General features: G+C 52.0%; 3 protein-coding genes across 3 annotated transcripts; all 3 read left to right on the top strand.

Annotated features, from left to right (window-relative positions):
* Positions 1-51: 51 nt before the first annotated feature.
* MIND_00904500 (uncharacterized protein) lies at positions 52-1,485 on the top strand (the record flags this gene model as incomplete). Its single annotated transcript, XM_037365686.1, has 2 exons — positions 52-874; positions 926-1,485. 2 exons carry the CDS (start codon positions 52-54, stop codon positions 1,483-1,485), a joined length of 1,383 nt encoding a protein of 460 aa, XP_037217098.1.
* Positions 1,486-6,677: 5,192 nt separating this feature from the next.
* Positions 6,678-8,166, top strand: MIND_00904400 (uncharacterized protein; the record flags this gene model as incomplete). The annotated part of the gene is made up of 2 exons (XM_037365685.1): positions 6,678-7,539; positions 7,598-8,166. The coding sequence occupies 2 exons, from the start codon at positions 6,678-6,680 to the stop codon at positions 8,164-8,166; spliced, it is 1,431 nt and encodes a 476-aa protein (XP_037217097.1).
* A 3,860-nt stretch (positions 8,167-12,026) lies between these two features.
* MIND_00904300 (uncharacterized protein) lies at positions 12,027-12,670 on the top strand (the record flags this gene model as incomplete). The annotated part of the gene is made up of 3 exons (XM_037365684.1): positions 12,027-12,413; positions 12,457-12,575; positions 12,640-12,670. 3 exons carry the CDS (start codon positions 12,027-12,029, stop codon positions 12,668-12,670), a joined length of 537 nt encoding a protein of 178 aa, XP_037217096.1.
* Positions 12,671-12,868: the final 198 nt, after the last annotated feature.

The following is a 12,868-nucleotide window of genomic DNA, read 5'->3' as shown; positions in this document are numbered from 1 at the left end:
CACGATTTACCAGTCCCCAATCCAACGCTGCTGCTTGCGCGGATCGACCACATGATCCCCTCGTTCCCTCAAGAAATGATAGACACAATTGTCACTCATATCGACGGCACTGACACGCTGAAGACATGCAGTCTGGTCGCGGAGGCCTTTCGCCAGCCCTCTCAACGCGGGCTCTGGCGGCGTGTCGTGCTCAAGTTCGAAAACGGAGAGTGCGACAGCGCGCATGCTATACTTGCTCACCTGGCCGAATTTCGCCACCTGGCGCGCTATGTTGCTTCGTTAACCATAAGCATGACCTTCCAGAACATGAGCTGGGCAGCTGTCTCCGCCGGGACCCATGCGCTGAAGTCATTGTTTCCGCTGCTCCCCAATGTCGCGCTCCTTCGAGTTTCGACCGATGTTCCTCGCGGTTTCGATTCTTACTCGTGGGGCGCAGAGCGCGAGTTGTTCTTGGCCGTGGTCGAAGGCTTCATTCGCAAACAAGTAGCGAGCCGCAAACTGCGCGGGCTCGGATTGAGCAAGTTTCCGAACCTTTCTCGGGCGTTCTTGCGGGGAGCCCTGACTGCTTGCCCGAGTATAAGCTTTGTCGATATCGGACGCGCAATGGAAGAAGTCAACTCTCAGGAACCAGCTGAAACCCCTCCAGATTCGACGGCAGTCAACATAACCCGACTTAAAATCGGAATATTCGACATTAACGATCCACCACTCTACAATTTGATTCTCACCCATACCAAAGCGTTGCATACCCTCGTCCTTACTACCTCTGGTGGCCGCTGGTACCAGCAACAAACAATACCATCGAAGGTTCCCGATATCTGCTTGGCCGCTAAAGAAACACTGAAATATTTGGCGATACAATTTCCCCGCGTCTGTGAGCATCGAGAAGCTCTGAGGGGTTTCTTAAACTGACCTTGTTTTGAAGACAGCAAAGAGGACCGTGTCATGACCGGATTCCTGCTACCCGACCTCCCCCATCTGCACTACCTCCAAATCGACTTTGAACCTCTGCCCGATACCGATCGCTTATGGATGCCGTCGTACTCGCCCCCGCCCCGGCTGTTGGACTTCCTCTTCACACTAGGGGCAGACACCATGGTGCCTTCCCTCTCCAAACTGTGTCTCCGTCCCGACATGCGCGCAGACCACCCTTACGAGGACGGGACCGTTTTTCACCCAAGTCCGGAGCCTGAGCATCGTTGGGTGTGCGCGGGCTTGGACGGAATCCTCATGAAATACCTTTCTCGTAGTATTCCCAGCGTCACATGCTACTTCCTCCCTCGCTTCTTTCACGACCGTCGCCAGCTGCCCGACCTCAACAAGCCCGAAGCCGGGGACCTCCGTCTCCACAAGCAGCTTCTGGCGGCATATTCGCTGACCATGTCCGCTGCTCTCCCGGAGGCAACCTCCCTGGGGTTTCAAGTTGTTGATTGCTTCGCGTCTGGTGGCATAGAGTGGAGAGAGCACGAGGTGGAGTTTTTTTGAGTCACCAACGACTACCTTCGATAAACAAAACTTTTCCCAGTAATTATACTGTACTACAGTCATGTTGGCGGCTTCAATCTAGTGTCCAATTGATAAATTATTATCTGCTGATTCTCCTGCGGATGTGGAATAACGAGCGAGCCTGAGTAGCACAAGATAATATATCGAATGTTTATAAGGCCTAGGATAACCGTGCACCGACACTACGAGACAAGCCGTAATTTGAAGTACTTTTGTGTCCAGAATGGTACGTGAAAGGGACCTGGGAACGAGAAAGATAACGAAAAGGATGCACGAATTCAAGTTAATCATGATAGGTAGAGCGAGCAACTGATTTCGGGTAATTCGAGATGAGGTTGGTATGAGGAGGAAAGGTAGAACGGAAGAGAAGGTCGAGGATCCAAGAGAAAGATCGTTAAGCCGGCCTTAGAGTAGCGCCCAGATTTCAGTGGCCTTATCGACGTTGTCGTTCATTACACGATGAACGGGACCAGCATCGCGTCGCAAATGTAAAGTATGGCCGCAAACGCGAGATATAGAGGACGGGTACCAGAGTATGCGACGCAGCAGGCCCATCAGCTTTGTCGACTTGACCGCGAAACGTCTGGGGTCAATCTGAGGTCGAATCCAAATTAGCCCAACGACGTTCGCAACGCGGGCTAGAGCAAATGTTTTGTGAAGAGTTGAGTCGAATGAACATGCTGATGAAGCCGACAGAACGATATCACAAGGGGGCGGTAAATGGAAAAATCGTCTGGGGGCCACCAAGGCAGCGAGGAGAGAGATAAAGGTTTGTCGCGGGTGCTCGAGCGGATGAAGCTGGACGAGGCATGTTTCGTTTTAGGTTTGAGGCCATGAAGACCAGCCGTGCGATATCCCCCGAACCGCCTGAAATGACCATAAGATGGAGGCGATTGTAAAAATCGTTTCGGATGCGCCGATGATGGGAATTGGGGGTGGAGTGTCATGCACTAGTTGTATTTGAGTCGTTCCCTTGCAATGGAAAGGCGCGAAGACGTAGTCGTTGCCGTGGCTCGAAGGCGATTCGGTCAGCGAGAGGATGGTGCACGTGACTTCCAAATTGGGAGATGAAGAGAATGGTGCGACGCGCATTGGGGTAGGGGTGGGGGTCTGGCATGGCATGGTGGACTGAGAGAAGTGGGAGGAATGGTTTAAGAGGTGACATAGCGGTATAATGGCAGCATGGATATTGAATTTGTCCAAGATCTCCAGGGAGTAGAATTGGGTCGCGAATCTCGGTCAAGAACGACGTTGTCCGGCGAAATTCATGGTAGCGAAGTTGCAGAAAGCTCTAGAGTCATAAGATCAGCGGTAAGGTCGAGACTTCGCAGTGACACGAACGCACCATTGACTTTCCACCACCAATCATGCCCACCACCGAGTCGAGCATATGGTTTCCGCGACGGTTTCCTCGCGGAGCCGAAAGGCTACAAGGTTTAGACTCGTTGAGAAACGGGTTGACTGCGAGGGTTCAGAGACCGGACGCAAGGTTGGTCGGGGGAGAATATACATACCCATGTCTGGTTTCCAAGTTGGCCCCTTCAACAAAAACCTCGAGTTTCTTCGACACAGATAGCCATGGAATTGTCTGGAAGCTCCATTTTCAAAGTTCTCTGGGGCGATTCACAGGTGGTATCGTTGGGTCGTTGGCGTTGCAGGGGCAGGACCAAGGGAGAAGGCATATAGTGGAAGAGCGACGCTGACCACTGAGAGACGATGCCATCGTGATAGTAGATGAGGAGAGAGTGGCACTATGAGACGGTATAAGGAGGAAGAAAGCTTCAAATCCGCATTCACGCACCAGCTCAAGTTTTGTGTCCCACAAACCATGTCTCCATCGTTTTCTTGTTGCTCCTGGACCACGCGCCAACAGTCCGCGGTAGCAGGGCCATTGCTGAAGACGACGTTTGAGGTGGTCTGAAATCAATGGTGGTGGTCGAAGACAAGCGCGATTGATGCACCATGTACGATCAACCAGCTTGCCCTTGACCACAACTTCTAGCTCTGAACTTCACGCTACAGCTTACGCCTCTTGACTCCATGGCCACCTTTCTTGCGCAAGAACTGATAGACACTATTGTCGCCCACATCGATAAGATCGACACACTCAAAACGTGCAGTCTCGTTGCAGATGCGTTCCGCCGCCCAGCCCAACGCAAACTCTGGCAGCACGTTGCACTCGAATTTATCACTGCGGACAGACCTTTTTCGCGTGAAACTGTAGCTCACCTTGCCGCGTTTCCTCACCTGGGCTGCTATGTTACCTCGTTCGAGTTCCACGTTACCTATGCGAAGGGAATCTGGGAGGATATTGGGATTCGCTCGTTGGAGCGATTATTTGCGCTCCTTCCCAACGTTGCGGTCCTTTGCATGAAAGACGTCCCCAAAATTATCCCCGACGACTGGGACGCAGAGCGCCAGTCATTCCTGGTCGCACTCGAAGCGTTTATTCTCCGCCAAGCAGCAAGCCAAAGACTGCGCCAGCTCACATTGAGCGGGTTCCTGGAACTTCCACGCGCCTCCATGCATACGATTCTGACGGCTTGCCCTACCCTCTCCGTCTTTGACATCCGACTCGCAAAGCAAGGCGAGCAACTGGCTGGTGGTGAAATCGCTTCGCCGCTCGTTGGTACTTTGACACGACTTCGAATTGGGTTATTCGACATCAGCGATCTAGAAGTGTACAATTTCATCCTCCCATATACCACAACACTACGTACTCTTGTCCTTACTACCTCGGGCTTCGGCTTGGGCCAACCAATTATCATATCCAAGGTCTTCGATCTCTGCTCGGCCGTCAGCGATACCCTGGAATCTCTGGCCATACAATTGCCCGAGGCAGGTATGTCGCACCACAATCGCGCTAACTTTGAATCTAACATTGTTCCGAAGACAGCCAACAAGACATTGCGCTGACCGCATTCCGGTTACCCCGCCTCCCACACCTGCGCTGCCTTCAAATCAACTTCGAAAACGTACCCAAAACCGTTTACCGATGGGATCATTCTTGTATTCCCCCGCCGCGCCTGATGGACCTGCTGTCCATCTTTACACTAGACGACGCACTCCCCCCGCCTTTCCAGACTCTGTCTCCGGCCCGAGCTATATCTCGAGGACTGGGCTTTCCACCCGAACCCACGGCTGCCCCACCTGTGCAAACCCCTGGACCAATTCCTCGCCACCTACCTCACTCGCAGCCTTGCCACATGCTACTGCGTTCCGCGCTTTTGCCATCCGGGCCGTTTCCGCAGCAGGCCCCCTCACGGGGAATTCGACACGTCCCGGCGGGACATCATGATGAACCTTCAGAGGCGGCTCCTCGCGGGGTATGCGCAGGCCATGCATGCGGTCCTTCCCGCTGCAACTACCCTGGGTTTCACCGTCGTTGATTACTTGGATTTGACCAGTACTACGGAGTGGAGGGATGACGAGGTGGAGTTCTTTTGAGTTCACTGTCCTTATCTGTCTCCGATACACAATACGAAACCTCTCCAGTCACATAGATCGTCTCATTCAGCCTGCGTTTGCTCAAGTCAAAAGTGCTACTAGTAATGTATGAATACGAGTCGTATTAGACAGAATACTATACTACGATGACTACAGACACAAATAGATGGAGAATCTGTGAATAAACAGGGTTGCCTGACAACACGGTGAGAACAAGGCAAATCGAAGATGGACGTGTCAACAACTTAGAGTCGAAGGTGTAGTGGAATATATGACGCCGTAGGTATAAAGGAAACGAGGAATACTGGTACGGTATCATTCGTAAGACAAAACAAGGCCATCTTTAAGCGCAGAAGCAGGTCGAGAGAGAACTACACGAAGTAGCACGGATCGATGATTGATATAAGCAGCAAGGAAACACAAGTCTCTCGTTGCAGACAACGATGAGGGGGCCAGCATGGGCACGAAAGAAGTGAACGTAGTCCACTTCCGCAGAGATGATGGATAGCATCTGCTGAAGAGTGTTCTCTCGTTCAAGCAGTCTTGCCACTTGTCCTTCGATTAACGATGACGACAAGATACTTGGGTCGGAAACGGAGGGATAAGATGGCGTAGGAGTTGGGGAGGACAGTATAGTACTGGATGGTAATGCTGTTCGGAGTGCAGCACCATCGGAGAATGCGAGCGAGACTTTGAAGACCCAGTCGCCTTTTGTCGTTTGCGAAGAACAATCGGCCACCCCAAGTCCATCGCAATGCCTTCAAGAACACCCTATAGAGCCCGAGAAACGTCGTGTGAAGAGCTGGATACAACCCAACTGGCCGTGTAGAGTTGTAGCGACGAGCACGAGTTCCATCTGACAGTTAAGTCATCGGCACAAAAATAGGCCCAATGTCCTTTCATCCTTCCAAAACGCAGGTTGCAATGCAAGTTTTGAGGGAAGGGGAGTCAATTCCACATGTAGATCAAGTCGACAGAGCGGCATTCTAATGGGATGGCGAGATGGAAAATCTTGGGTGGGTCGCCGGTGTGACGTGACTCCGCGCTCGAGGAAGGATGAATGCATGCTGGTCATCAGAGACCTTGGCGGCCAATAAGAGCAACCTCGGGGGAGGAATAAAGGACGAAGAGGCGCTGGTATGGGTGGCACGCAGGCCCCAAGCGAGAAGAAAGTGGGCGATGACGATTGGGATGGCGAATCTTCAATCGAAACACCGAGTAGTGCGAAGTAATCCGGGAAGCCAGACACAGTATAGCGGCTTCAGAGGATAATATGGGTCCAAACACAGCAGCGTATGTCGGTGGCGCGAGAGTGGACAGGTTGACGATGGAAAGAGTGGTTATATGGGAAAGCTTGACGCTTGAGCATTGTGACGCGGAAAGGCGCGAGATCGGGAGGAGGAGACAGTGTGTGAAGTTTGAAGACTGGGGCGGCAAGGGTGAGACGATATGAGAGGAACCGCGTGGACCACATACCTTCATTGCATTTCATTCGACTGCCAATACCCATAAATCTCTCCTACGTTCTCCGTCAAGATCATTGGACGACAACGGTTGAAGAACACGCAGAGATGGGCGGTGTTTCCGGGGCCATAAGTAGCGAGAGGGCGGAGTCAATGGTGGCGGTAAAAGGCAAGAGTATTAGAGTAATGATGTCGATCAACCGTCTTGAGCGCTTGAGCCTTGACCACCACCATTGCAATAACCAATCCGTTTCCAGCTCCATGGTATCTTCCCTCGCCCCCGAGCTCATAGAAATCGTCGTCAACAATATCGAGCATGCAGACACTCTCAAATCCTGTAGTCTTGTCGCCAATGTGTTTCGATATCCCTCCCAGCGCCAACTTTGGCGCCACGTTACCATCGAATACACAGAAGTCATCGACTACAACACCCCAGCAGCAGCCGATTTCTCTCGCCAAGGTGACGTTGCAACACATCTGCAAGCATTCCCGCACCTTGCCCGCTATGTTGTCTCGTTTGTCCTGACCACCGGCGCGATCGGCATCTGGCAATGGGAGCCAATATCTCGCCGTTTGGCTGCGCTGTTCGAGCTGCTTTCTAATGTCGGGTCCCTGACAATCACCTCGACCGACATGTTTGCGTGGGACCTGGAACAAAGCTCGTTAATCCGATACACTACCGCAGTCGAGAGGCTCATTCGCAACCAAGCAGCAAATCGCACTTTGCGCTACCTTGAACTCGGCGGCTTCTCTTATATTCCGCCTGCTTTCATGGTGCGCATCCTCACGGCCTGCCCGACTGTGTCCATTGTTGGTCTTGAACTTGTTCCCGAAGATCTTGAGAGGGCGTCAGTTACTAGTAGCCACTCCGCAGCCCTGGAAGTCAGCAAAAACGATAGGCCGTGTCAAATGACTGCCCTCAGAGTTGGGATCTTCGATATAAGCCATCAGCGAATGCACAAGTCCCTTATTCCCCACGTCAAATCTTTGTGCGCCCTCGTTCTGACTGCTGATTTCCCGAACGACGTATGGTATGAGCTGCCGATGACTCGGACATCTCGGGTCTATGAACTCTGCGCCGCTGCTAGGGGAACGTTGGTGAATCTCTCGATTGAGCTTCCTCGTAAGGGTTTTATATATTCCTTGACTGCATATAGACTAACGATTATGGCTTTATCCAGCGCAAGATAACGACGACGTGATCACATCATTCTCCATACCAAACCTCCCGCGCCTGCAATGCCTTGAAATCAACTTCTCCAACGTGCTACTGGACATTGGGGACCACACCGACAATTCAATTTCGCTCACACCACCACCGAGACTACTGGATCTGCTGTCCACCTCGTTGGTAAACGGTGCTTTCCCCTCGCTCCGCCAACTGTGTTTTCTTCCCGGAATATATCCTCCTCGTATCATTCGCTGGGACAGCGCAGAGTTCCCTCCGGGCTTCAAATGCGCTGCCTGGGACGCCATACTTGCAGACTACCTCTCCGCCAATCCCAACGTGGCAAGCTTCTGTGTTCCTCGGTTCTACCGCCCCTGCGACGATCCGGATCACCCATACTTTGACCGAGAGACAATACCTATGCGTTCGCGCGACTACGTGCGGCTCTTCCAGGAGTATAGCCAGGCAATGGACACAGCCCTCCCCAATGCGACGGCTCGAGGGCTCAAGGTTGTGGAATATCCTGCTGGGACATGCTACGACGACGACGAGGTGGATTTTTTCCAAAGGAAACAGAAATGATCAAAGGAATCACGTCAGGACGCAGCTGTGGTAGGGGTACGAGTAAATACTTGTGGTGTGTAGCAACAAATAACTGTGTATCAGAACCAACTAGAATAAAAATACAGAGGTGATACTACGAGAACAAGAAGCGGAAAGAGCAAGAGAAATGAGATCAAGTGTGAAATAGCGAGATAAGTGTGTTCAGGCAATATCAATAATGAGCGAGGATCACATAGAGAGAGAGCTAACCAAACTACAGTGTGGGTTGCGCAAATTGCCTCGCTATCCTCGTTTGATTCAAAGGACAAGGATTCAAGACACTGAGTGACTTTGCGATGTCGGAAACCGCTGAGAGGAAAGGAAGGCCAAGTTACTGGTGGAGATATTAGTAAGAAGATTGCAGAGTGAAACGAAGAGTCCGCACATCATAATGGTAAGTGGGCAATGCGGGGCGTCTGCTTCGCCGAAATCGACAACGAGACGAGGAGGTGACAAATGGGACACGGAGAGTATTCGTGGTGTCGGAGAAGATGCTTTCGCAAAGGAAGATAATGGTCTTCGAGCAACAGCACGTTGGAACAAGATATGCAGGGCTAAGGTTCCGTTCGATGTCGAGTACCCGTCGGCCACCTATATACCACGACAATAGCATCTCTAAAACGCTATCCTCTGGAGGAAAAAGGCAATATGCAGCACTGCATATAGTGCAGCAGCCGCAGTAGAGCTGCGAGAACGAGCTCGAGGTGTGTCTGTCGATTGTGGCACGAGTCCAAAAAAGGGCCCGCCGACCACCGTTGCGTCTGTAACGCGGGCTGAAACTAATGTTTCGTGAAGGGTTGAGTCGGTTACACAGGATGATCGAGTGGATAGAGGGATATCGGAAGAGGACGACGAGATGGAAAAATCGCTTTGACGATGTGACGTGACTCCATGTGACCGCATGGAGGGAAGTCGATATATTGCTCGAGCAAGCTCGGCGAGCACGAAGGCGATAGAAGAAGGATGGAGGAATGTTGGAGAGGAGGGAGAGGACTCCATGGCCATAGATATTCTGCTGTAGTCGTTGCAAAAAAAGTAGGGTTGTCGACACGAGCCGATTCTCGCCCGGGAAATAGTGACGATAAGGAAGAGAGGGCTGTTTCGAGACAGTGGATGACGCCAGGAGAGGATGTCAACGTGAAGCGATACGCTAAGCACGAATGCAGGTCTTGCTCTATGGTCCAAAACTTTATCCTCCTTTTGCGAGGGCAAACATTGTGTCTAGTGGGCTACGCGCCACGGAGAATAAGCTGGAGATGAAGGGTGTCGCATGACTGGTCGACGAAGGAGAAGATTTCGTAGATTGCGTTTGTAGATTGTGTCACGACCAGCAAAAACGCGCACTATGCATTGGGGAGTTTTACACACTAGAGGAATGATAATAAGAGAGTGCTAAGGAAGAGAAGAGTCGAAGTCACGCACGCGACAAGGTCTGGCTCCAGACCCGATGCTCCTCAGCTTCCGAGACTTTCCCCTAAATTGTTGCAGACACGTCTTCGAAAGGCTCTGGCCGGCTTGTGCCTTGAGATACTGATATTTCCGTGGCCATTTGGGCAGGTGAAGTCGACGTCGTGAAGGTCGTAGTGGTGGTAGAAGCCAAAGAGTGATGATGGCTTTCATTGATCGACCCTATTCCTGCTTGACGGCGACCACCACCGTTCCAAACGACCACAGACAACAATCCAGCTTCTCCCCGTCCCACTCTATGGTACCTCCTCTGCCCCCCGAACTCATAGCTTTGATCATCGACAACCTTCACACTGCGAGGACGCTCAGAAGGTGCAGCCTCGTTGCGAATGTGTTTCGCCAGCCTGCTCAGCGCAAGCTATATCGCAATGTCAAGATAGAGTATAAGAACAGGGCCTCTGACTACTCTTACGAGAAGGACTCGGACCTTGCAACCCATCTACTTGAATATCCTCACTTCACACGCTATATTGTCTCGTTTACCTTGTCCACCACTATCGATTACAACGACTGGCAGTGGGAGCAAGTGTCCCGTCGCTTGGCCAAATTGTTCAAGCAGCTTACGAATGTGGCAGTCCTGAAGATCTCCACTCGCTTTCTTAAGTGGGACTGGCGGTCCACCTCGTTGATCATATTCACTATGGCTATCGAGAGGTTCATTCGCAACCAAGCAGCAACCGGAACTTTGCGCCAGCTTGAAGTAAACAACGCCCTGAACGTTCCGGCCGCTCTTATTACACGCATCCTCACGGCATGTCCGACTGTGTCCATTCGTAATCTCCGACCCGCGCCTCAAGTTCGTGGCGGAAATGGCTTTCCTCTCTCCCGCAGGGAGCACCAAAAAGATAACCGAAATTCCATTTCCCTCCCGCCTGTGCCGACTCAAAGCCGAAATTTTCGATATCTGCTATCTCGAGCTACCGATAAATCAGCTTATTGTTCCTCATGTTGAATGCCTGCGTACCCTTGTCCTGACCGGTAGTCCTGTCAGATGGGACCACATTCTTGTCGCATCCAGTTTGCATGATATCTGCTCTGCCGCCAGCGCAACATTGGTGCACCTGTCGATAGAGCTTCCCGGTAAGTATTGACTACTTCTTCGTGACCACCCGCCGCGTTGTTCACAATGCTGATCTTGTGCAGTGCAGGGGCACCACGATCCAACTCCACCATTCCGCCTCCCTCACCTCTCGCGCTTGCGGTACCTCCAAATAAACTATCGAAATCTGTCAAGCGACGAGGACGACGACCCACAATCACCATCGCTGACACCCCCGCCGGGACTACTCGCACTACTCTCTCTCCTGATGACAAAGAGTGCATTCCCCGTGCTCTCCCAGCTGTGTTTACGTCCCGATATATACAACGACTATGACTCGAAGTCGCGCTGGAGCGGTTTGGAGTTTCGCAACACCAGTAGGCCGCCATGTCATCTGCTGGACGAGATCATTGCGGGCCACCCCGGCGGCGCATCAACTCGCTGCGTCCCTCGCTTCTGTCACTGGCGCGTGCCCTGTGAGAAAGAAACATTTCCCGTGGACTCGCCGCTCCACCAGCAGCTCTTCGAGACGTATGCAAAGGCGATGTATGCGGTTCTTCCCAAGGCGACTGCCCAGGGTCTCAAGATCATCAACTATCATGCTGGGGCAGAATGGAGGGAAGAAGAGGTCGAGTTTGGTGAGTAAAAGTAGTAAAAATAGTCGCAAGAAATGTCTGCCAGTGTACTCGGGTCGTACAATCAGGTAAAGAATAAGTCATGTAATAGTCCAATAAGACGGTAGAGTCGATGACAATAGAAACGACAGAGTTATGTACGAGGTATGGAATTATGCGGAATAGTAGAACCAAAGTACCGACTACCTAGCCGCAAAAGTAACAGTATGCTTGATAGTATGCTTGATATAAGAGCAGGCATGCCGACAGTAAACATGTAGATGGGTTGAGAAAGTGCCCGATTTCGTGTTTCCGAAGATGTTTGAATCGTTTTCGTCCGCCACGAGATGTTCGTGAAAGTCAGATGCGAACCGCATCCAGGGTATTACGAATGCGGAAAGCTTGAAAATATCTTTTGGAAGATCGGACTCGGCAGCGGACGAGAGGATTGCAAGAGGATTGACTGATATTTCAGAATCGCCAAGACCCGACTGATACAGATTTTTGTACTCGGCGACAGCATTTCGAGTTCAGTGGTTGAGGGTATGCGGGTAGGACCGAGGATGGCAAAGAACACCAGGAAAAGCAGAGCGCGGGTGTTATTATTGGCAGTAAGCCAACCACGGGTGAATTGCCTGAATTCGAGGTCAGAACAGTCAGGACGACATGCTGCTTGTGCGATTTCCTGTGAGAGTACAGTAAGTAGAGACCGGGAGGTTATGCTAGACGACGAAATTTATGAGGGCTTGAAAGTTGCTCTAGACGCTGGGTTTGTTGACGAGCGAGAGGATGCATGTGGTGGGCCAAATCAACGGGCCGACAGCCCTCACAGCCACCACCATTTCTCTTTCGCGACTTCCACCACAAGCACTGCGTCTTTCGCTCTCATGACAGCGAAATCGGCCGCATGGGCAAGATACGGCCTGGGGGTGGCGGACGTGGTTGAGGCTGGTGGTAAGCATAGATGGGCGAAGATGGCCAGCGTGACAATCGCCATTTTCTTCTGGTCCTCCACCACGGACACCTTCCTTGCCCCAGCTCCTCTCAACCACATCGACTCAACACCCGTTTCAGTTTCAAGGCTCGAGAAGCTGGCTAGCAGCTTGGTGAGCTCTTATAACCGTGGCACTTGACTAACCTCTCGCTCAGCCTCGAGTCGTTCCTGGCCAATACCACACAGTGCTGGTGCCTCAAAAGCCGACATCGTCTAGTTTTTGGGAGGAGGGACTCAGGATGGCGGCAATGACGAGCCTGCTGGTCGCGTTTCCGTGCGTCATCTCCAACTACGCTGTCCTTTTTTACGGAACCTGTTTCTGACGTTTCTCTCCGCAGATGTTTGCGAACGGCAGCCATCTCCCACTGAAACCTTAGAAGCTAGTCCATCCAGCGATTTACGAGCAGGCGGTCTTCCTACTTCCCGGCCATGGCTGGGATAACGACAACGCACCTCTACGACGACAACAGCGCCGCCGTCAAGGAAGCTGGGCTCCCAGCGTGCAAATTGACCGTTGTATGTACGCGCCACACTGTATCTTCATATCCATTCACGCTTCCTCGCTAG

Source organism: Mycena indigotica (assembly GCF_014461135.1).
Source record: "Mycena indigotica strain 171206Taipei chromosome Unknown Mind.scaff0008, whole genome shotgun sequence".
Lineage (NCBI taxonomy): Eukaryota > Fungi > Basidiomycota > Agaricomycetes > Agaricales > Mycenaceae > Mycena > Mycena indigotica.
Note: the sequence above shows the minus strand (reverse complement) of the source record. Positions and strands in the feature narration are given on the sequence as shown.